Source organism: Hippocampus guttulatus, chromosome 9 (assembly GCF_054856545.1).
Source record: "Hippocampus guttulatus isolate MCC_2025c chromosome 9, RoL_Hgut_1.0, whole genome shotgun sequence".
NCBI lineage: Eukaryota > Metazoa > Chordata > Actinopteri > Syngnathiformes > Syngnathidae > Hippocampus > Hippocampus guttulatus.
The window spans coordinates 1,108,489-1,133,616 of record NC_141269.1 but is presented as its reverse complement, the minus strand read 5'-3'; the positions used below and the strand labels follow the sequence as shown (position 1 = coordinate 1,133,616).

The window sequence follows — 25,128 nt, the reverse complement described above, 5'->3', positions numbered from 1 at the left end:
CATTGTAGGAGAAACAAACTCCCAAATTTTTCCTGCAAGATTCAGACTTTTTATCTTTACAAAAAATGACACCTTTTTATTTGACAACAGAGTAACTTTTTTTAAGACTTTGCATCTCAAAAAAAAAATTGCCTTTTTTTTTCCAGATTGCTCCAAAATAATCGCACTTAAACAAACGTTGACTTAAAACACTTGTATGACGACCTTTTCCTGGCAGATTTACCGCCCTGACTCGACAGGAAGCAGTGTCCAAATTTGGTCCAGAGCGGAAAAAGATGCAGAAAAGTGAAGAAGAAACACTCGGAACAGTTTGAAATATTTTATCATGTAAAAAACAAAAGAAAAAGAAGTTAGTGTTTTTTGACTCTAATCATCACAAGAATTAAAGTTGCAAACAGCAGTGGGCCGAGCGCTTGTCAACAGCGAATCCTCAAAATGATCCCAAAACTTAGATGCCGTTCTCAGCTCTTGCTTTTTGCATGCAGTCTCAAAAAAAAACCCCGGCAGACTTCCTTTTTCATGACGGGCAAGTCCACCCAATTTCGTGCTGAAACTGGTATAGAGAGCTGATGTATTTATTTTTTTTACAATGTTTTTTTCCTCACTTTCCAAAGGTCAGTATTGAGTCAATTCACCCAAAATGGCCGACTTCCTGTTAAAAAAAAAAAAAGCATGGCTCCTTGAGGCTTTTTTCAAATTTGCATCCTTTTTTGATATATATATGTCCACCAAGTTTTGGGTTGATTCGCAAAACTTTTTTTTTGTGTGGGGGCGGGGGGCGACTTGAGTGACTTTTCATCGGCATGCATGCACTTGCAGAATCTTCTTTGGCCCTAACGATAAAAGTGGAACAAAAAATATCAAGAGTTCATGTGTCCCATAGTGATGACATCATGGCCACCATCCACGTCACGAGCAAACGAGGCGGAACGTCAACGAATCAGCCAAACGATAAGCGGAAGTAAGAATGTTTGCCGTCGTTATTTACACACGGCCCCCCCATCCTGCAAGCGATTATTGTCACTTTCCCGACCGGAGGCCGATAGATTGACAGCTCGCCCGGTCCGTTAGTCTTGTCAGCAGGAAGAGGCGCTGATCTTTTCCGACACTTCCGGGTCCGACTTGGCCACCAGGAAGCGGAGGCGACCCCCTCCCAGGCGGATCAGATCCACCGCACTGCACGCAATGAGAAAGGAAAGGCAAAGCTTGAGTTCATCCAATGTGTCATTTCCCAAGACAGACCAAGTTTGAACCCCCCCGACAGACATCCTGTTCATTTTTGGATATGCCTCCTGCTGATTTGATTTTTTTTGTAGGTTTCAAGGTGCTTCGCGCCTCCCAATTTTTGTAGCCCCAGGTCCAAGTTCCGCCTCAGGACTTTGTCAAACCTCGGTAGGGGGCGCTACAGAGCCATTTTTTTTCTTCTAGCCTTTTCCACATTGGAGGACTGGCATATCAATTGAAAATCAATGGCGATGCCACAGATACATTTCAGAGCCCCCCCCCCCACAAAAAAAAAAACATCAACAAAAATGTGTGGAAGGCACTCTCATCAAGCGCAGATGCGTACCTCTGGTAGTCGGCTCCGATCAGGCTGGTCCCATTGACGGCCAGGATCCGATCGCCAATCCTCAGCCGGCCATCAGATGCCGCCGGCCCGTCGGGGATGAGCGTGCGGATGTAGATGCCCGGGGCGTTGAGGGGCGTGTGCTGAGGTGGGGGGCGGAAAGGGGACTGACTAACCAGATTTTTTAAAAATATATATATTTTTTAAACTGATTTTCGAAATTTGACTTTGATCAATTCTGAATGGATTCAAAATATTTTTTTTTCGATTCTTCTTCGACTCAAGAACAGTTTGGTTATTAAAACACAAAATAATTAAAAGAAAAAAAAATAGGCCACTTTATACATTACAACTTAAAACGAGAACAGGTCCAGTTGGACCAAGGCTGCCAAAAATATAAATGTAGCTGAGCAGATTTGGATTTTCATGAAACCCGGCGTACTTGATGCCAATTGTTGAGAGCGACGGCATAACACGAAAATGTCAAGCCTAAGGTCAATGGGAGCAAGGCTCCCAAATGGTGACATTTTCGGCCAAAAGGGGTGTGGCCGACTTCCTTTGAACCGTTTCTTCTCAGTTGTTGTTGGGGTTTTTTTCTCTAATTTTGCAGCGACTAGGAGTCAAACTATCCATACCCTGAGATATCGAATGATATTCAGTGATCGATCTCACCAGGCCGTCGATGAGTCCCATGCCGAGTCCGTACGGTCCTTTGTCCAGTTCCACTACAAACACCACACACATGTCATCAGGGATGGGGGGGGCACCCGGGGACGAGGACCACATGGGGAAGGGGAAATCACAGCCACGAGTAACACAGCCTGCAGAGGGCACACACATGCACACACACACAGAGGGGCTTGCTATGGGCTCCACACCACACACACACACACACACACACACACACAGCCGAAAAAAAAGACCATGTGCAGTAAGGCGTTTTTAGCCGAAAAAAAAACGACCATATATAGTAAAGCGTTTTTAGCCGAAAAAAATGACCATCTATAGTAAGGCATTTTAACTCGAAAAAAACGACCATGTATAGGAAGGCGTTTTTAGCGGAAAAAAACGACCATGTAGAGTAAGGTGTTTTTAGCCGAAAACAAAACGGCCATATATAGTCAGGCGTTTTTGGCCGAAAAAAACAACCATGTATAGTAAGGGGTTTTAACCCGAAAAAAACGACCATGTACAGTAAGGTGTTTTTAGCCGAAAAAAAACGACCATGTTATAGTAAGGTGCTTTTAGCCGAAAAAAAAGACCATGTATAGTAAGGCGTTTTTGGCCGAAAAAAACCGACCATGTATAGTAAGGCGTTTTTAGCCCAAAAAAAACGACCACGTATAGTAAGGTAATTTGAGCCGAAAAAAACGACCATGAACAGTAAGGCGTTTTAACAAAAAAAAAGGCCATGTATAGTAAGGCGTTTTTAGCCGAAAAAAACCAAAGTGTATAGTAAGGCGTTTTTAGTCGAAAAAACGACCATGTTTAGTAAGGCAATTTTAGCCGAAAAAAAACGACCATGGATAGTAAGGCGTTTTTAACCCAAAAAAACCGACCATGTATATATAGTAAGGCGTTTTTAGCCGAAAAAAACGACCATGTATAGTAAGGCGTTTTTCGATGAAAATAACGACCATGTATAGTAAGGCATTTTTGGCCGAAAAAAACGACCATGTTTAGTAAGGCGTTTTTAGCCGAAAAAAAACGACCATGTATAGTAAGGCGTTTTTAGCCGAAAAAAACAACCATGTATAGTAAGGCGTTTTTAGCCGAAAAAAACAACCATGTATATAGTAAGGCGTTTTTAGCCGAAAAAACCCCCAACCATGAATAGTAATGCGTTTTTAGCCGGAAAAAAAAGGACCATGTATAGTAAGGCGTTTTTAGATGAAAAAAAACAACCATGTATAGTAAGGCGTTTTTAGACGAAAAGAACGACCACGCATAGTCAGGCATTTTTAGACGAAAAGAACGACCACGTATAGTCAGGCGTTTTTAGACGGAAAAAAACAACCATATATAGTCAGGCGTTTTTGGCCGAAAAAAACAACCATGTATAGTAAGGCGTTTTGAGACGAAAAAAACGACCATGTATAGGAAGGCGTTTTTAGCAGGGAAAAAACGACAATTTTTCATTGTTTTCGGCTAAAAACGCCTTACTATACCTGGTCATTTTATTCGGCTAAAAATGTTGTCCAAAAATGCCTTACTATGCATGGTCGGTTTTTTCGGCTAAAAACGCCTTACTATTCATGGTCGTTTTTTTCGGCTAAAAACGCCTTACTTTACATGGTCATTTTTTTCGGCTAAAATTTTTGTCCAAAAATGCCTTACTATACATGGTCGTTTTTTTCGTCCAAAAACCCCTTACTATATACATGGTCGTTTTTTTCTTCCGAAAAGGCCTTACTATACATAGTCGTTTTTTTCCACAAAAAACGCCTTACTATTCATGGTCGGTTTTTTTCGGCTAAAAACGCCTTCCTACATGGTCCTTTTTTTCGGCTAAAAAATGCCTTACTATACATGGTCATTTTTTTCGGCTAAAAACGCCTTACTATACATGGTCGTTTTTTTCGGCTAAAAACGCCTTACTATACATGGTCGTTTTTTTGGGCTAAAAATGCCTTGCTATACATGGTCGTTTTTTTTCGGCTAAAAATTTCGTCCAAAAATGCCTTACTATACATGGTCGTTTTTTTGGGCCAAAAATGCCTTGCTATACATGGTCGTTTTTTTCGGCTAAAAATTTCGTCCAAAAATGCCTTACTATACATGGTCGGTTTTTTCGGTCAAAAATGCCTGACTATACATGGTTGTTTTTTTCGGCCAAAAATGCCTTACGATACATGGTCGGTTTTTTCGGCGAAATACGCCTTACGATACAAAAAACGACTTCAATAAGCTTTACTTATCATGTTGGTCAAAGAAAGAAGTGATATGGCTGCAACCTCTGGGGATTGAACACCCAACTGCTAGTTTGGGACATCGTTTCTCTACCCCTGAGCCACACCACCACATAAGTTCTTGCATGTTTTGTGTTTTCTTCAATAAAGCTGCAAATGGTGGTTAAAGAGGTGTGTGACCTTGTTGCAAACACTGGGAATCAAACACCCAACCACTGGATTTGGGACTTCTGATTTCTACCACTGAGCTAACCCACCACAATGAACCTTTGGGTTGTTTTGTGTTTTTCCTCAAATAAGTTGTATAAGGTGGTTAAAGAGTAGACATCGTTGCAACAACCAAGGATTGAACAGTCAACCACTGGTGTGGCACTCCATCACTCTACCACTGAGCCCAAGCACCACATAGAGCAGCGGAGTTGTTGTTTTTTTTTTAATCATGGTCGCTTCTTTCGGCTTAAATTGACTACATGGTCATTTTTTTCAGCTGAAAACGCCTTACTATACATGGTCGTTTTTTCTGGGCTAAAAACGCCTTACTATTTATGGTCCTTTTTTTCGGCTAAAAATGCCTTACTATACATGGTCGGTTTTTTTGGGCTAAAAACGCCTTACTATTCATGGTCGGGGTTTTTTTCGGCTAAAAACGCCTTACTATTCATGGTCGGGGTTTTTTCGGCTAAAAACGCCTTACTATACATGGTCGTTTTTTTCGGCTAAAAACGCCTTACTATACGTGGTCGTTTTTTTCAGCTAAGAACGCCTTACTATACGTGGTCGTTTTTTTTTCCGTCTAAAAACGCCTTACTATACATGGGCGGGTTTTTTCGGCTCAAAACCCCTTACTATTCATGGTCGTTTTTTTCGTCGAAAAACGCCTTACTACACATGGTCGTTTTTTTTTGGGGCAAAAAACGCCTTACTTTCCACATTGTTGCGTGTGAGCTCATCTGCTAACATGAGCTAGCTTTGCAGACGTATAATGATTTGTGACACAGCTTTAACTCTACTCGAGTTGTCTCTTTGGCTTTATTTGGACTCCTCAACCCTGCTGCAATAACATCCTGACCACCAAGAGACTAATCCAAAAAAAGAGGCCACCCTAGCATGCTAAACTAAGCTAGCTCAGGCTTTTCTCCACCCGGAGGCCGTTTTTTTTTCGGCTAAAAACGGCTCATCGTTCACTTCAAAGAGCTCTTTGTTCCGGCTCGTTCGCGACCGACACATCACTTGTGAAAATGTGTGATATTAATTTTGATTCCGTTTGCTGCAATACAAACCTGATACTTCATACTTGACCATAAAGTTAATTTAAAACTTAGTACCTCAATTCAAAAACCAAACCTGACGTTGAAAAAAATGTCGTTTTGTATTTGTAAGACATAATATGAAAATAAACAGAATTTAATTTTCAGTGAGGATCAAATACAGTTTCAAAGAAAAAAAAGTCTATCGTTTCAAATTCTGATTGTACAATTCAGATTCAGTTATTCAATATGATTCAGAGTAAAATATACAAATCCATCCATTATCCGACTCACTGACCTTCAATTCACGTAATTCAAATTCAGTATAAACTATTTAAAAGTTATTCACGTTTAGTTTTTGACGGCAAATATTCCGCCCCACAGCGTCACACCTAGTTTAGATTTGGTTGTAAAGTGTCCTAGAGTGTCTTGAAAGATGCTTATAAATTAAATGTATTATTATTATTATTATAAGAAATTTCAGGGGTTATTTTTACTGACCATTCAGTGTTCATGACATGTACAAATGTTTGTTTTCCTAACACGCTGTCCATTCTTGTTTTCTTACAGTTCTTACAGCCGCTGTGAGACCTAACAGCCTAACATCTTGGGCCTCAGACCAGGAAATTGATGTCACAATCAAAAGATGGCTACATCTGGCTCCTGATCGGGGTGGTGACAGGAAGGAGAGCATGAGAAGAAAAGAGGACATGGAGAGCGCAACAATTTGATGGACAGAAAAATACCGTTCAAGAGTAAGCCGCATCCCAATTTGGACTTTGTGTTCACTGTTAAGTAAAGAAAAGTGCATTTTTCCAGTGTATGTGGAGTTATATGTGAGGTTCACAAATTATGACAATAAACATATTTTTATAACAGTCGTTTTTGAGACTTTTTTTTAAAAATGTGGGTCAAATATGGCTCATGAAAGATGTGGCTTAGTTGAGGTTGAATTCAGGCTGATATCAGGAACCTGTTCTGGCCCAGCATCGGGCCGGAGTAGGGCCAGATATGGTTTTACAATGCGGCTCAGATCTGGGCCAAATGCGGCCCACATCGTGGATGCCAGACGTGGGCCACTGCAGGACCGTCATTCATTGAGGTATATGGGCCGAGTGTACTGCCGTGTCTGCCCCAGAGCTGGGCCAGAACAATTTTGCTGACTGGGTATGTTGTTGTTTGTGTTTTTATCATATGCAATTGAATAAGTAGACCATTTCAGAATTCGACATTTGGGACTCTCTCAATGCATAATGGGACTCATACTTTTCTGATCAGCGAGTCCCTGGGACTCGCTGCCGATAAACTGTAAAATTATCACTGCAGAGATTACCGCTTTTTCTGCAGTCAGTGATTGACTTCTAAGCAAAGTCATTTCTCAACTTGTCTTCCGTGCCATGTCATGCCTGTTGATTTACTTCATATTAAGAAACTACTGCACTAAAACATTCATTCATAAATGTATAACATATGCTTTTATTGTTCTTTTTCTCAGTATAAGTAACACATACCCTGACTGTTCTACTCTTTGAATAAACACTTCATTCAAGCGTTAGGGAGTGCAAGGGGTTATGATGGAGGGGTGTTGCAAATCATGAAGACCTGCCAAGTGGTATGATAGCATTGTTTTATACATGTCCTCGGCTAGGCCTCAGCTTCAAAATCAGTCCTTGGTCCTTGGTCCTTGGCCTTGGCCTTGCCTCGGAAAATTTTACAAGTCCTTGGCCTTGGCCTTGGCCTCGGGTTGCCGGTCCTTGGACACAACACTGACACACACACACAAAGACAGCGACGCAAGTGGAGCTCGGAGCGGGAGGGTTCCGGAAACATGCACTTCTACGCGCCGCCAGCAGGGGTCATTGTTTCATTGCTAAATCTATTGGATAAACCAAAGAAACGATCCAAGTCATGACCAGAGATGGGCATTCCATGTCCCTGGCACGGAAATAAGCAAGAACGGAAGTGGGTTTTCGTCCGTCCCTTCAATCATCCTTAACCAAGTTAAGTATGTGGTGTCGGGATGCAAAATAACGAGGCCAGAGTGTAGCCAAACACTCTTATTTTCACAGGTTATTTCATCTCAACAGTATTTTTATAGCAACACTGCTACCTAGTGTACAGTCAGAGAACATAACAAACTACCTTCGGACACCCATTTCATTACTTCTAAAAGTAAAGTTTTCATTATTCTTATTTTATTTGATCAGAACTATTTTTGTGTTGTGAAATATTTATTTGAGTTGCATCAGCTTTGTCAGGAGCGTCCTCAAATCCCGACTACGTGGGCGATCATTCAAATATTTTCAGAGGTTGATGTGAGCATGAAGATGTCAACATCAATTTTGGTGATCGTCGATCACAGTTTTGGCAGACAAGGCGACGTTTGGATTCCTACATGACAAGTTTTAGTCAATTTGAGCGGTCACGTAAACAGAGGAGCTCACGCTTTGCTCTTATTGGACCCCCGCCAGCGCAAGGGATCGTGGGTATGGCCCAAAGTCCTACCTTCCATGCCGTTAGCGATGAATCCATTGGCCTTTTTGCCACATCCGTTCACCTGCGGGGCTCCGCCCCCTCCCTCGGGGTAGCCCGTTGAGGTGGGCGGGTGCTGGGGGTGAGGTTGAAGATGATGAAGATGGTGGTGCTGTTGTTGGGCACCGCCCCCGTTCCTTCGGAAACTCTGCGTTTGGCCACGGCCGTTTTCTTGCTCGCCGTCGCCGGAGGCTGAGCGTGGGCTGCCGTGCGTCAAGGGCAGGGGCAGCAACTCCCTCTAGAGGTGTAAATAGGAACTACATGAAGTACAATCGAAGCCGGAAGATATCTGGGACCTTTTCATGTTTCTTCCAGACTGTAGAATTCCTGTGTTAATTTGAGGCCTTTAAGGGGCGGGGTCTGGTGAGTGACAAGCGGAGAGAAGCGTTGTATTTCGAGGAGGAGCTAATTGTGTTAGCGGAAGAAATTATGCGCACTTTCGTCCATTTTTTTTAAAGTTGATAACATGAAGCAAAAGTAGGTCGACACACAAATTTGATTCAAAATCCATCGCATTACCTAATCATTCAATAGAGCAATTCAGCGGTTCTCAAATGTTTTCCACCAAGTAGGGCTACCGCCTCCCCCCCCGAAAAAAAATCGCACTCAAAGGACCACTAAAATGACCTAAACATTAAAATACAGGAGTGTTCACCAAAAATCGGACCAAATTTGTAGAAAAAAAGATGAAATTATCCAAGAATAAAGTCCAAATTTTGCATTAAAATGAAAAATAAATAAATAAATCAACACATCGGGGGCATTTGTTGGCCAATTGGCAGCAAAGCTGGGCCCCCTTCTCTTGCAAATAGTGGCTGATGAACGCGTCCGTTTTGGGAGGAGACGTCTTCACGGTGATGATGTGTTCTAAGATGGAGGATTACGGTCTAGTCGGCCCACTGATGAGACAGCCTGACCGCTAAGCAGATTAGCCATGATTTAACCATGTCTAGCTTCTTCTTCTTCTCTGCGCGTGTGTGTGTGTGTGTGTGTGTGCATGCGCGCGCAAGTACGCATGTGCGTGAGATTTTGTCTTTCATTTGAAAGATTACCAAGAAACTCCTCAACCAGCACAGCTGCTTACGCGCAGATTACATTGTTGTTAGGCGTGTGTGCGCGCGCGTGTGCATGTGCGCTAACAGAAGTACACACTACTTCCCCGTGTAGTCCGACCGTTGCTCGAAAACAGCGACCCTTCACGCCGAGTTTAGCTTTCAAGTCACGGGCGGTAAAAACACGGCATCGGGGGTGGCTTGATGTAAATGAGTCCCGCGGTTGCATCACAACGCGCTCGGCGTCGGGACTTGGCTTCACCTGAACATCGGCCGCATTGTTGTTGTTGCCGTTGGCGAGCGTGGCGTTGGCGTGCATCTTGGCGCGCAGGCCCCAAAGGAAGTGTCGTACGTAGAGCAGCTGTCGGTAGACGCTGTCTTCCACGCGCTCGCCGTCCAGGTCCACGCCGAAGCCGCCGCTGGGCAGCACGATGGGAGGGTGGTTCTCAAAGCTCTCCAGGAGGTCCACTGAATGGATGCGCAGATAGATGGAGCCGCGTTAACGCCGCGTTAGCCTTTCGCATTTGATTTGCGCGGCTTATTTATTTATTCTGGACAGCGATTGGCCACTTTCATTTCTGTCATCACAGCAAGTGTTACGTTCACCGGTGGCTGGAAAGTCACGAAAAGAGACTTTCTGGCAGGACTACATCTTTCTGTTGCGACCTGGACCATTTTTCAGGCCGAGGACCTTCACTCGGCACTCGAACCTCCCGTTGGGACGATAACTTGCTCTCAAGAATAAGGTGTTCTCCCAAGAGGAGAGCTTGCTACCCGGAAGGCAATCTTCTCTCAAGACTAGAACCATCTTTCAGGACCAGATCCTTCTCTCTGGACTCCCACCTTCTCTTAGGACCAGTGCATTCCCTCGTGACCAGAAGATCCTCTGCAGACCACAACCTCCCCTCAAGACTAGACACTTTTCTTGAGACGAAACATTCCTCTCAGGAGCAGTGCATCCTTTCAAGTGCTCCTCTTGAGACTTAAGCCTACTTTCAGGACTCCAACCTTCTCTCGGCACCAGAATCTTCTCTTGAGACTTCTGGGCTACACTCTTCTCTCGGGCATTCTTTCAAGATCAGAAAGATCTTTGTGGGCTCCGACCTCCACTCGGGACTGGCACCTCCACTTGAGACTAGAGCCTACTTTATGGACTACAACCATTTGTCTGGAGAAGAACCTTCTCTCAAGCCAAGACACTTCTGCTGAAACGATATATTCCTCTGGACAACAGCCAACTCACGAGACCATCGCATTCCTTCAAGACCAGAAGATCCTCTGCAGACCACAACCCCCCTCAAGACTAGTTCCTCTTCTTGAGACTAGAGCCTACTTTCTGGACGACAAACTTGTCTCAGAACCTTCTCTCAAGACAAGACACTTCTGCTGAGACGATACGTTCCGCTGGACTACAGCCTACTCTCAGGACCATTGCATTCCTTCAAGACCATAAGATCCTCTGCAGACCACAACCCCCCCTCAAGACTAGTTCCTCTTCTTGAGACTAGAGCCTACTTTCTGGACGACAAACTTCACCCAGGACCAGGATCTTCTCTCAAAACTATACACTTCACTTCCTCTCGATTCCAACCTTTTCTCAGAATCAGAACATTCTTTTAAGACCTCCTCTTGAGACTAAAACCTACTTTCTGGACTCCAAGCTTCCCTCAGAATCTTCTCTTGGGACTAGTGCTACCTTTTAGGACTCGAACTTGCTTCTGGGCTCTCGCCTTCTCTCGGGCATTCTTTCAAGATTAGAACCTTCTTTGTGGGCCACAACCTCCCCTGGGGACTAGCACCTCCACTTGAGACTAGAGCCTTCTTTCTGGACTCCAAACTTTTCTCAGAACTAGAAACCTTCTCCCTAGACTGGCGCCTTCTCTCTGGGTTCAAGTATTCTTCTGGACTCCAACCTACTGTCAACACCAACTACAGACCCTTGCCTCAAGAACCAGAAGATCTCAACCTACTCCCTGTTTTGAAACAGGCACTTTTTTTCTGGTTAGTTTGGTCTATAGTATAACACACACACATCGCTGTCTGGCATCCACGGACAAACGCCGAGCGAGTCAACCTGATGCCGGGCCTCGTCCTGACTCTCTCGCCGACTGTGCACCTGTGCGGTAGATGTAGGCCTCGTCCTCGCTGGCGGGCTGCCAGGCGGGCACGGGTCCGGTGTCTGCGGTGATCTGGTATTGGGTCAGGATCCTGTGCAGCTGCACCGGCTTCAGGGACGAGTGCTCGCCGGACAACACTCGCCAGCTCATCTGCATGCGGTGAAGGGAACTCTTAGACCAGGCGCATGAAAGTACTTGTATTTATTTCCTGTATTTACAACGTATTTGACCGCCCACCCCCAAAAAATTGATGTATTAAAATAAAATCTCATAAAAATGGATACTATATGTTGAGCAAATGTTTTGGGAGGTTATTAAAATGTAGTTAAATTAGTGAGATGTTTTGTTTATTTTTAAAAATAAAATTTAAAATACACAATCGTTGAATTCATTATATAAAAAATAGTAGGTTCATTCGCATTTTATTGAAACGATGTCATGAGAACAATGATTAAAAATATAACTTGGATTTCCAAATAAAACATTCATTCATTCATTTTCCGAACCGCTTAATCCTCACTAGGGTCGCGGGGCCAAATAAAACAATCACAACAAAACAATAAATTATATATGGATATCAGTGTTTGTATTATATTCATTAAAAACATGAAGGAAATGGTAAGTTGATTTTAGAAATCTTTTTTAAAATGCATTTTAAATTATAATAAATAGGTAAACAACTTGTTGACGGTATTCAAATGTAGTGAATACAAAAATGAGCTGAAAATATTGAAGTGAGATTTCAATTCGATTGCAATTCGACTGAAAGATCAACTAGATTTTTAAAAGTGACAAATTCAACAAAAAATTTCAGTGAGTAGTTTTTGTTTTTTTGGCGGGGGTGGGGGGATACAAAATAAACTAAATATGTTTGATTCGGGAAATGGTTCACATTAAATTCAATTGATGGAAGGGAAGTTGAAAAACCTTTTTGTTTCGTAATTCATATTGACTCCCAAAAAGAAAATCGGTTCAGGTGATGAAAGTTTTCGATCAACAACGTTTGAGCGTGCCGATTCCACTTCCGGCGCGGCTTGCCTGCGTGAGCTGCTGCGGCGGCGTGGCCAGGACGGCGACGGCGCTGTTGAGTTTGCTGAAGAATTTGTCCGCCAGATGTCCCAAGGACGACTTGCGGGCCCATTCCGTCACCATCCGCAGACACGCTTGCATCTGCAGAACTTTGGAACGCTGGAACCAGCCACGTGACGGACCTGCGCGCAAAATAGACATTCGGTACAAACAGAAATGGCTTTTGGCGTGAGTACCGCTCACCGAATTGATGAAGGACATTTCCAAAAACCGGACACTAAAAACGATTATTTGTGTGAATGCGTATTGACTGTTCCACGTGCAGCGGCTGAAGCTGCTTTTAGCTTCTTGAGCAAATTGCCAGAGATTGACTGATCGCTGCTATTTGATGAAACAGCACTTCAAATATTGCGCCATATGTCTTGGACACACACACACACACACACACACAGGGTTGTGTAATAGGCTTACGTCTCGGCATCCACTAATCTCGGGACCACAGACGAGACATCGCTTGACCTCCCTTGCAAAGGTGTCACAAAGCTCCGCCGCAACTGCTTCCCACACGCACCAAACAAAGAGCTACGCTAGGTAACGCTAATCTATTTAGCAGGTGAAAGCACAATTAGCCGCTAGCCGCTAAAGTTGAGGGTTTGCCCAAAAAAGCCGCGCATGAAGCACATCCGGTTGCGTTGTTGACATTGTCGCAATGTGAAGAAAAAAAAAAAGTAAACTCGTCTGGTCTGTCTGGATCAGGTCTTACAGTTTATGGTGTCCTAGTTGTTTGTTTTGTTTTGTTTTAGTTGCCCCCTTCCCTTGGGCTCACCACCTGCAGGAGGGGCCGAGAGGGCGGCTGCCCTGCGAGCTGGGCGGCGGCAAAGGGCCTCGGCGGTCCGATTCTTGGCTGCAGAAACACGGCATGACACCCCTCTGACAGGGATGGACGGACAGAGCAAACGATTGACAGGGTTTCACTTTTTCCACATGATTTCTTCTGAAGAAATGAGCAAAATGTCCCCCAAAACCTTCCTCGCGTTGTCATTGCCACAGGTAGAATTTTGGTGGGTGAAAGTGAATCAAATCCATTTTTGAATCAGGCTGTGACAAAATGTGGGAAAAGAAAGATGAGTGCGTGAGTGTGTCTCGCAAACGACAGTGTTCGCCCTCCACACCCGTGCCATACGTGCACGCAAACTCCCTCCTCTGTTACCATGGCGACAGAAACATCAATGCGCCACTCCGGGGAGCCAGACGGGGGCACACCTTTGCATTCATGTGAAGGTGTTGCTGTCCTCATCGTGCCGGCTAATGAAGAAATATGACGCGTGTGTGTGTTGCTTACGTGTGTGTCTGCGATCCAACTTTAAAAAGTTCATTTTTTGGTTTGTTTTGTTTTTAATGGAAATTTCCGGGAGCAGGCCGGTGGAAAACTTGGTGAAGCAGTATGCGGCTCCGGAATGGATTCTTTTTCTTTGTTCTTCTCTCAAAAATTCAGTCCTCAAAGCACATTTTCCTTGGCGACATGAAAGTTGAGCGGACCCACAAAAAACTCGCGGTCAAAAAGGTGCAGGAAGTCTCCCATCTTGGTTTTAAACTAAGCTCTTGAGGACAATTTGGGCCATTTCAAAGGTTAGCCTCGACAGTGCCCATTTGGTAGGCATGTCCATCATAAGCACATCCAAAAAAAAGACACGACAGATGGACGACGGCAGATTTGGCGTCTCTGCTGACAGGTTCCACATTTTCGATGACTCTCTGCAAGACCAGAGCGGCAGAAGCGGTTTTTGACCTTTTCCCCTTTCTCCCTTGGCTTCATTCAATCAAAGCTCGTCTTCCCACTACCACTCGGAAAAAGAAGGAGGAGGAGGCTGATGGGAATTAGAGAGCCGAGAGGAAGGAAGGACACAGAGGACAAATCGAATGCCCCCCCCCCCCCCCCCCCCGCCAGCGCACATCCAACATCTCCCTCGCCTCAGAGTGCTGACAAGGACGTGCTAACAGCCGCGAGCCTCCTCGGGGGGAGGGAAGGTCTAATGGAGGTGAGAGCCGCCCTCCGGCTGCCCCTCACGCCCCCCGCCATGCCCCCAAGTCATCGCCCCTTTACCTTTATCCATCAGCTGGTTGAAGAGTGACACGTTGGAGAAGAAGAAGAGGTAGGCAAACATCTGCGCCTGGATCTCCGGGTGGACCTGGAAAGCCTGCAGCAGCTCCTGGGCACTCTGGAACACCTGCGCAAGCACGCGGGCACGCAGGCACCTCAAATCACAGGGAAACCTTTGGCCAGCCAATTCAAGCTCAAAGCAAGTTTCTTGGCTTTCTTCGTGAAGGCCAAGCATTAGTATTGAGTGTACCTGGAGGACCCTGCGGACCGGCTCTGGGAATCCGACGCCTCCCTTCCAGCATGGCTCCGAGCTGTCCACCGGAAAGGGGTTACAGTCCAGGAGACCAGGAAGGACCACGTACAGAGCCTGTGCATGCAAAATCCACTGATGACATCATCCCCATGAGTTAGGCTTTAGGGTTAGGGTTTTGGGGTGGGGTTCAGGGTTTAAGGGTTAGGGTTAGAGGGTTAGGGGTTAGGGTTGGAATTCCAGGGTTAGGGTCGGGGTGACGGTGGGGGGTTCGGGTTAGGGTTTAGGGCCTTAGGGGTTATGGTTAGAGGGTTAGGGGTTAGGGTTAGCGAATAGGGTTGGGGTTAGGGTTAGTATTTGGGTTAGGGGTTAGTGGTTGGAAAGTTAGGGTTCGAGGTTAGGGTTACAGTAAGAGGGTTAGGGGTTTCGGGTTTCAGGGTGAAGGTTTAGGGTTAGGGGGCTAGGGTTTAGGACTAGGGGGTGAGTGTTAGGGTTAGGCGGTTAGGGTCAGGGGGAGACGGAGAGCGTTTATGGTTCGGGATTACGGTTACAGGGTAAGAGTTAGAGCGTTAGGGTTTAGGGTTGGGATTGGGGCATTAAAGGTTAAGGTTCGAGGGTTAGGGGTTACAGTTAAGGGGCTAGGGTTAGGGGTTGGGGGTAGAGAGTTAGGATTTGAGGTTAGGATTACGGTTAGACGGTTAGGGGTTTCCGGTTTCAGGGTTGGGGTTTAAGGTTAGCGGTTAGGGTTTAGTGTTACAGGTTCAGGTTGAAGGTTAGGGGTTAGGATTGGTGTAAGGCTTCGTATTAGGGTTAGGGTTCGAGATTGGCAGCTTAGAGTTTAGGGTTAGCGGTTATGGTGAGGGTTTGAGGGTTCGGGGTTTGGCGTTCGGTAGGGTTAGGGGTTAGTGTTAGGGTTGAGGGTATGTTGTGTCCAAGGACAGATAGTTTTCCAAATCGAAATAGTTTTTGATCTTACCTAAAACGTTGAATTACAAAAACCCGTCTGGTTAGTTGTCTTTGATGTTGACAGGCAAATGTATGTTTGCTTCGATGAAGCCCAATTGTCTTTGGTGTTTCCGGAAGCATGTGCTCCATCAAGATTGCCAATTTTGTTGTATGCCAGGTAAGATGAGGCCTTACTTACTTGTCTTTGATTTGACAGCAACCCATCCCATACATTTGCACACGTCCGTACACACCTTGGTGATGTAGTAGACGCACTGCTGGAAGGTGTACATGATGACCTCCTCCAAGATGCTCATGGCCTCCTCGTTGGCCGAGATGGTCGCCGACAGCAGAGACTCTTTGGAGCCTGCGACGCAAGAACACGCCCGCGTTTTACAAGCAAACACCGCTGAGGTCCTTTGGGGAATATCAACAACTTGCATCTTCAACTCATGAATCTCGTGAACATCAAAGACAATTTTGAGTCTTCAACCAACTTTTTGTGAACGTCAAACACAAGGTAGTCCGTTGAATGAAAGCTATCAAGCAAACTTTTCGTGAACATCGATTTTGAGTCGTCAGTGAACCTAACGTCAATTGTTGCCCTCACAGTTTTTCGCGGTATGCCAGCGTGCGTGCGTGCGTGCGAGCGAGCGGGTACCTTGCAGCGTCTCCATGTTGTGCGTGTACGACGGCGCCCTCTGCTGAATGAAGTAGAGGATCTCGATGGAGTTGGACATCCAGAAGAAGATGGTCTGCAAGTCCGGGACCAGGTCCGAGATGTTGAGCAGCGATAGCGATGCCGGGTCCTGACTGCAACACAGGCACACGAAAGGTCATGATGATTGACAGCTGACACTCACACACACACACACACAAGCATGCAGCCTTCTTTTTTTTTTTTTTTTTAACTCTCAAGACGGAAAATGATACTCACTGCTGAGCTTGCTTCTGAGCTAGCTCCTTCGTCTTCTCCTGTGCACACACACACACACACACACACAAGAAAGGGCTCATTAAAGTTTAAGCATGCACGGCTTGTAGGAGACACGCACACACGCACACACGCAGCAAAAACCCCACCCCCTTGATTCTGCTTGAGTGTCAAAAACTTGACACGTGCTATAGATTTTATTGATTAATTCTTCTTTTAAAAAAAACTTTTATAACGATGCTTTGTTTCGCTTTTTTGCACATTAATCATCATGGGAATTTCTTTTGGGACTCCAGCTCCGGAATGCAACAACTGTTTCGTGGCACACTGAAATTATGGGAATTTTTTTGTTTGTTTTTATGTGTGTACGTGATATACATTTTTTTTTTTTTTTAAAACAAGCACGACAGTGAAGACTGACTATCATCTAATAAGGACAAGAAGAAGGGGGGGAGATGCAGAAGAGCAAGATCAAGAGCTCCCAGCGCCGGCGCCGGGCAGACGGCGACTGACCCAGGCCACGCTTTGGATCCGGCGGACGATCTTGAGCAGCAGTTTCCCGAAGCTTCCCGGCGGGAACGTGGAAGCCGAGTGTTGGATGCACAAACACAAAAGGTATGCCGGCGTCAGCTTGTGGTCGTCGCCTGACAACAACAACAACAAACAGAGCTGTTGTCTTTCAGGTTCATGACCAAAAAAAAAAAAAAGGGGGTTGGAAAGCACGAATGTTTGTTTGGTTTCAGACTAAACTGAGATTGACAAAAAGAAGTCGAGCGGCTATTGAGAGGTGTTTATTGAGTACGAATTTTTCTTGGCTGTTGATGATGTTGTCTTCAAAGAATGAATATTCATTGGGAAAAAATGTATTTGACGATGGAATGAAGTGAGTTGCGTCAAGACTTCCCTGTTTGAAATCATTATGGGGGAATCATAACATTGGATTCTTTTTTCGGGGGGCGGTGGAGGAGCGAAACGCCGACTCGGACGCAGTGTTGCCGACTAATTGGGACAACTCAAATGGCAAAAAGAATTTCGGGTTGAGCGAACGCCGCCGCGTCTGGCTGCCGCTGCTCAGCCGCACTTTCCTGACGGCAAAGTGTCCTTGAACGATTTGAAAGGCGCTTATAAATAAAACTACGATTATCGTTTGATATTAAACCGCCTTTGATGTTCACAAAAACCCAAGGGGGGATGTTGAATAAACAGGCGTTAGGCTGGAAACCGTCTTTGATGGGAAGAGGAAAAAGTGTGTCGTGTTCATGAAATATTGAAGTTGCCCAATTTGTTTCCCCGAAGACGCCGAATCGCCTTTGACGTTTCGTAAAAGACGTTCAATGGGTTGATCGAAGACTCCATTTTCTTTGGTGCGTGCAAAAGAACGGGCGCTCGCTTCACTGAAGACGCCAAACGGAGTTTCGCAAAGGGCCGCCACTTTTTGGGAAAAGGCGTCCGTTGGTTGCGTTACCTCCGGGCTCGACGAGCGACATGATGCGGTTGAGCAGCTGGTCTTCGTGAGCCGGCTCAAACTCCAACTGCAGCTTCCTCTTCTGTCCTCCTCTTGCCGCCGCCGCCCCGCCGCCGCGGGGTTTGACGGGGCGCGGCCCGAGGCCGCGCCGCGCGTCCGGCGGCGCCGCCGCCGCCGGCCCGTCTTTGAGCGCCGATCCGCACAGCTCGCACGTGCCGGCGTCCTCCGCCCCGCCCTCGTAGAGCTGGCCCAGGCTACGGAGGCGCGCCAGGGTCTGGGCAGGCAGAGGCTTGGCGCCCGTGGGGTCCTTGGACCAAAACGCGTTCGATGACGTCGACAAAAAGCACGCCGTCATGCCGGGGGGAGAAAGAGAAGACTCGCCTTGTACAGGAAGATGTAGTGCGCGCCGAAGGAGAGCAGGTCGCCGTGGCGCAGCGCGGTGGAGCGCTCGCAGCGGGAGAAGTTGACCAGCACGGTGGCGTCGAGCACGGGCTCCACCGCCACGCAGGACGGGCGCTGCGGCGGGTGCGGGGCGTCCGTCTCGGGCTGGTCCGCCTTGGCGTGGCGGCGCGGGGCGGGGACGCGGCGCAGGCGGCAGTGGAGCGGCAGGACGTCGGGGGAGAACAGGCAGATGTTGGGGCGAGCCGACGGCGTCTCCTGGCCCACCGTGTGCTGCTCGCGGTTCAACAGGTACACCAGGCAGTCCTGGAAGGCGCACGGGGAACAGCGCCGGTGTCTTTGACGCCCACCGACACGCGCTTTTGATTTGTCCCGCCTCACTTGTTTGTTGTAGCCCTGAAGCAACAGGAGATGCGGCGACTGGTAGAGGGAGTGGCGCACACCACCCTGCCCGCCGGACGCCACCTCCCGGCCCCGGTAGGGCCCCGGAAGGGTGGAGTAGTAGCGCTTGGGCTCGTCGCCCACCGCCAACTGCACGCGCACGCAAAGGAGATGTCAGGGTGATTGACGTCCGTCAAGAAGCCCGCCGAGGTTCCACCTGGTTGAGACTGGTCTCGCTGAGACTGCGACACAGGGACGAGTTGCTGGAGCGAGGCAAGGTCAAAGCCCCCTTGGCCCGGTTCCTCTGCAGCTTGCGGGCCTGAGCGTTGATGTCTAATCAAAAAGCAAGAAATCAAGACCGCAGATTTATTCCGTTCAGGGGAAAAAAACAAAATAAATAAATAAAAACGAGGACTTGCGCTTTACGTCAGAGCAATGGAAAACATGTCGCAGCGAAAAACTCTGAACTCTCAACAGCCAGCCTTCGTTCGTCTTTGATCGTTTTTGTCACAAAAACAACAAAAGAAATAAAACCACGAAAGGCGGAGAACGATCCCTTTAATGCAAATCGGTTGCTGTCAGAAACGACGACGGCTGAAACGATGAAATGAAGAGAAGCCGCCGTGACGTTGTCAGCGTTGATTTTGGCGTGAGCATTCCGAGTCCACGCAGCACACCGGATTTTGGGCACGGATCAAGCAAAGAAAAAACAAAACAAAACGTGAAACAACAGACCACGACAAACAGCCAAGATAAGTCGGCCAAGAGAGAAAAAAAACAACACGTGAAATCGCGACAAACTCTCAAACGTCGACGTGTAAACTAAGCCGTGGAACAACAAAACGGAGAGAAGCACAATGTTTTGCAGTTAGCGTTGTTTTCAGCATTCCGAGTGCGCAGACTTCACCTTGTTTTTAAACACGTGAAACTTTCAAGCACAGAAATGGCAAAACCTGAAACAACGAATCGCAAAACCCCAAAACATGAAACAAACTAAACGAGGTCAAAACTGTTGATTTCTTATTCATCTCGTTAGCATTAGCATTTTTGTCACGTGACATAAAACGTGAAAGGTGATGCGAGAAACAGCTCGACGTGACAAGGCCAACAAAAGACAAGCACTCGGCATTGTTATTAGCATTGTATGTAGCATTAGCATTCCGAGTCGACGGGCTGCGGTCACGCGTTCCTCTTTTTGTCCAAAACGGCAAAACGTGGTGGGGGGGGGGGGGGGGGGGGGTGGCACGTGTGTGACAACGACAAAAACTTGGTGAAAATGCCACTTTCTTGATTTGTTTTGACAGTTGGCAAGAGTTTAAAATCATGCGATCTCTTTTTTTTCCTTTTTCATTCCACTCATGCATTGACCAATGAGGTAATGGATGAGAAGGCGAACAGGAAGAAGACGCATACAGTTGATGTGAAAGGGAAAAGGGGGCGGGGGGTTGGTCTCCGTGGCGATGACTGACAGCCGGCCTACCTGAGGCCAGTCCCCACCTTTGGAGCCCGACTGGGCCGCCCGAGCCGACCGCAGAGGGGAGCTCCTGTACATGCGACCCATTAGAGCCACCAGGAAGTGGGGGGCTTTGGGCCCTACAGCGGGGAGGGGGCAGGGGTTCAGAGGCTGAGAAAACACATACCCCCTCCACCCAAAACATCACAACAGTACACACAAGCAGGCATGCACGCACTTGTATGTGGCCGTTAGTTCGGAGTGCGACCAGACAAGTCAACGGCATCAAATGACGGACCCTTGGAAAGGGCCAAAACTGCGTCTAAAATAGCCGCTTCGAGACAAAGCGGCCATGGTTTCTTGAGACTTTTTTTTTTTTGTGGTTCTGCTCATCAGAGACATGACTGACACATCTCTTCTGCCCCACCCCCCCCCATGTTGGTTATTGCTGTCTTGTCTATATTCCTCTAAACAGGTTGTAACTGGGAAGTAAATTCCGAGTGTGTTTCTCGCATACTTGGACAATAAATCAGATGTTGATTCTGATCTCGTGTCCCAAAGGTAACGTAGCTATGGAGGCTGAATTTTCAACAACAACAAAACTCAATGGGGGGGCATGATCAAGTGACACCGAGCATACCTTGAGATTGCCAAAGTGGACATGGGATCTGAAGACAGTTATTTTTTTGCGGGGGGGATTCAAGTGGCTTTCTAGACTGAATTTTCAACAACAACAACAAAAAAAAAAGGAAAAACCATGAGGAGAATTATCAAGTCTAATATTTGGATAATGAATGAATGGATGCAAGGACCCCTGAAGACTTTATGTGTCTTTCAGGGCATGGCTTTCTGAGACGTTTTTGTGGGTCTACTTATGATTGACGGGCCTACCAAATTGCACAATGTTAAATTAATCTGCCTTCAGCGAGGGCACTACCAAGTCAGAATGGACACTTGAAACCAAAATGGAAGACTTCCTCTGCGTTTTGGGGCAAGGCGGGGCTACTTGAGACTTTTTTTGTGGGTCCACTCATGATAAACAGGCCTCCCAAATTTCATGATGCGAATTAAATCTGGCGATGGGGGCTGAATTAAAAAAAAAAAAATCCACGGAAGAATTTAACATTGAACATGTGCATTCCTGTACATGTTTGTATGTGTTCCCGTGTGTGTGTGTTCCTGCACACGAGTGTACGTGTTCCTGCTGACCAGCCGTGATGGTGTCCTTCTCCTTGGCGTTGAGTTCATCCACCTCGGCTCTCCTGCGTAGCTCAAAGCGTCGCGCGTGTCCTTCTCGAGGCTTCCAGAGCTCCTGCAGCAGCAGCGGCTTCTCGTTGTCGCCGAGCGCCCGCAGGCATTCGGTCCGCCATGCGCCGCCGACCCCCTCCAGGCGCCCAATCACGTCGCAAAGCACGTACGAGTGGGCGGCATCCTTGTTGAGCGAGTAGCGCTCCAGCGCCTCCTTGACCAGCTCCTGAGCGCTGGAGCGGGGCGTGGCCAGGACGCTCTTGTAGTTGGCGCCGGCACAGATCTCGTCGCCGAAGATCTTCAGGACGCCCGGCGCCGAGCTTTGGGTGGAGAGCTCGGCCGGGTCGTCCTCCGGTCGCTCCGGGGCCTCGGTCGCCGAGCGCCGGTCGCAGCGGTTGTTGGTTCCCGCTTCGGCCGGGACGCGGTCGCGGTAGCTCAGCGTGCGGTACAGGACCTGGCGAGCGCATGTCACGCAGTTCAGAACCTTGAAGTGTTCTTTTTAGACCTTCCGGGATCTTTGAGTTGCCCTTTCGGGGCTTGATGTCCTTTTTCATGCCTCCTAAAAATGGAAGGGTTCTTTCCAAGTAGGAAGCCTCTGGGGCAGTTTGGATTGAGCCGTGCGAATTCTGCCTAGCGACAAGCGGCCTTTTCAAATATCATATTTTTATTGCATTTCAGGACTCTGTGGCATTTTGTATTCAGTGTGTGTGTGCGCGCATACCTGCGTAAAGGTCCTGCTCTGGCGTTTTAGTCGGCTCTTGGAGGGCAGGGACATGCTTGCCCCGGAGGAAGAACCGTAAAACATTTTTGCGCTGTCGGGTCTGTCAGACTGCTGGTGACACACATCCATTAGTGACACACATTCAGTGTGCGTGCGTGCGTGCGTGCGTGCGTGTTTGTGTGTATACCTTGTTACAAATTCAGTAGCAGGTAATGAATCTCAGGATGCTTTTTGAGGGACATTTCAGTCAATGTTTCACTTTGGCTATTGAGCTGAAACATATGAAATGAATTCGGTCAAGCATCATTTTTCTTTTTCTTCAGCACATCACTGTCAAATGCGGCGTTTTACAGTGTGCCAGATGTGAAACGGCGTAGGAAGAGACGCAAAATACTCATTTGAGATCACATCATTTTCTGGGGCTCTGTAATTGTGTGTGTTTCACGGCGTCAACACCATTTTGTGGGTCACCAAGGCAAAATGGTGGCCGTGTGTGTGCGTGTGCATGCGTGGGTGGGAGGGGTTTGCCGTCCCCGGGTTTGAGTTAACTGCAGCCAAGTAGCCAGATTAGCGTGGATTAGCAGGCATTTAAAATAGTCACGTTATCCGGGCAGCAGGAGCTCTTGCATGGTCAGCGCCAACAACGCCTCCCCCCCGCCCCCCCACACGGCCACCTACACATCCCCACCCCCCTTTCGAGAACACCCAGACGCGTTCAGGGACTCCCCGCTGATAATAATAGCAGGCAAACGCTGGACTCTCAGCATTCACACTATTAAAGGGTTTCGATGCGGATGGCATCAGAATGAAGTATTGACTCAGCATTCGTACAGTCACGGTATTACATGCGGAGTACCAGCGTCTCGGTATTCATTCAAGTTTTGACAAATGCCGTTGGAGCGGTAGCGCAAAGGCTTGAGTCTCAGCATTCACCCAATAAAGAGTTTGGGGGCGCGACAATATCAAAGATGACTTATCTGACATCAAAGTGATTTTCTTTTTTTTTCAAGCATTCAATCAATAAAGGTTGCGGCAATGTGAGTGCTTGACTCGAAGCATTAGCACTGTGATGGATTTGAATGCGCTTGTGTGAATTCTCAACTCTCAGCATTTGAAGTTATGCCGTTTCCTGCATTGTCACAATCGTGTGATGAACTATTAAATTTCCACGCACAAAGACAATGGATTTTTTTTTTTTTAGCACATAGTAACAGTGGAGTGAATGCTCAGCTCTCAGCTTTCACACTGCTGTGGAGAGGGCGTGGCCTGTTCCGCCACATGATCTCTCCGAGCCAATCGTTGTTCAACGGTTTTGAGCGCTAACACAGGCCTCTCTCAACTTTAGGACAAAAATAGGGTTCAGCAAAAACTAATTTCATGCTCATCTCACAGCATTCACTGCATTTTTGAAGACCACGTGTTTCCTTAACATCACCGTGAGCTCTCAGCAGTCACATATTTCGAAGATGTATTGGAGGGATATTTGCATCAGCATTTCCGTTCCGTATTTTTCGGCATTTAGCATTTTCTTCATTTGCTTAAATGATGAGAAAACGTTCATGCTCAACTCTCAGTATTAACAAAACATGCATTTTTGGCTGAGAGTCAAGAATCCATGTAACTACTTAAAAAAGCTACTCATGGGGGAATTGTTGCATTGTGTTAACATTCGTTCAACCTCTCGGCACCTCCGTGCGGTTGCGCGACTGCTGGACTCTCAGCATTCACCCAATGAGTTTGAATTAGTTGATGGGTTTTAGTTTTTCCAAAGATTCACACAAGCAGTTGTGCGAATGCTGAAAGTGACGTGTTCCGATGCGTGAATGCTGAGTCGCCATCAGTAGGGCAATATCGGACTAAAGCTCGACTATCTCAGCATTCATTCAATGTCAATGTCATGCGAACACTTGACTCTCAGCATTCGCACTATAAAGGGTTTTGATGGGCAACACCTGGATCATTTCTTTCACGTTTCGCCCTTTGACGTATTCGGCGCTGTTGCGAGCCTTTCGGCATTCACTCAATAAAAATTGTGCCAAATATGAATGCGCGACTCTCAGCATTCAACAGACAACCGTGCCGGAGTGATTTCAGGCACGGTAGCATTCGTGGGATGAAAGCGGTTCACTCTCAGCATTCACAGGTTATGGAGGCTCAACTTCAAATTCTTTTAGCACGCCCACATATGGAGATACATATTCGGCAATACGTTGCGAGTTCCGCATTCCCTCAATACGGGGCACAGCAATGCGAATGCTCGACTCAATGCATTCACACCGCAAAGGGTTTCAAGCTATCATCAGTGAAAACACCACGGTCTCAGCGGGCATTCGATCGATGTTTTGAAACAAAGCAGCAGCCGTGCGAAAGCTCTTCTCTCGGCATTTCCAATATTGAAGGGCTCAATCTGTTGACCCAATGGTCGCTAGTGGCAACCGGCGGAGCAACACGCCGCGGCGCACAGTCCTCCGAATATTCATCCGCCGACGAGGCGTCTTGCTCGGCGCAGGTGGCGGCGACGGAGCAGCGCGGCCGTCTCCCAACCCGCAGGTGTGTCGGATCAAGTGCGCGACCGGCCCGCGTCGTGAATCGAGAGCGAAAATACTTGTTACGCACCTTACAAGTGGGACGCTTTGAAATAGATCCGAAAAGTTGCCGCGGGGGTCCGCCGCCGCCGGGTGTCTGCATTGCGAGGCTCCATGATGCTGGAGGTTCCTCCGAGGCGCTCGTTCCGCCGGCACGCTTTCTCTCAAAATGACGCGAGGAGGGGATACAACC

The 25,128-nt window shown here is 47.1% G+C and overlaps 1 protein-coding gene across 10 annotated transcripts; it reads right to left on the bottom strand.

Annotated features, from left to right (window-relative positions):
- Positions 1-304: 304 nt before the first annotated feature.
- Positions 305-25,128, bottom strand: radil (Ras association and DIL domains). Of its 10 annotated transcripts, XR_015101825.1 has the most exons (23): positions 24,967-25,128; positions 22,538-22,622; positions 22,351-22,458; positions 21,591-22,083; positions 20,426-20,521; positions 19,146-19,261; positions 18,929-19,078; positions 18,530-18,853; positions 18,149-18,455; positions 17,197-17,327; positions 16,687-16,724; positions 16,411-16,562; positions 16,004-16,116; positions 14,805-14,921; positions 14,558-14,681; positions 12,463-12,635; positions 11,424-11,574; positions 9,570-9,775; positions 8,229-8,493; positions 6,292-6,386; positions 2,240-2,292; positions 1,571-1,710; positions 305-1,176 (listed from the first exon to the last, which is right to left on the bottom strand). XR_015101825.1 is itself a non-coding variant. In XM_086119968.1 (22 exons), exons 3-22 carry the CDS (start codon positions 22,432-22,434, stop codon positions 1,077-1,079), a joined length of 3,471 nt encoding a protein of 1,156 aa, XP_085976094.1. In that variant the 5' UTR covers positions 22,435-22,461; positions 22,538-22,622; positions 24,967-25,128; the 3' UTR covers positions 305-1,076. The 10 variants fall into 10 exon arrangements, 9 of the variants coding, with proteins under 9 accessions (XP_085976094.1, XP_085976093.1, XP_085976096.1 ...); XM_086119968.1 differs by lacking the exon at positions 6,292-6,386 and having other exon boundaries at positions 2,240-2,430; positions 22,351-22,461; XM_086119967.1 differs by lacking the exon at positions 6,292-6,386 and having other exon boundaries at positions 2,240-2,430.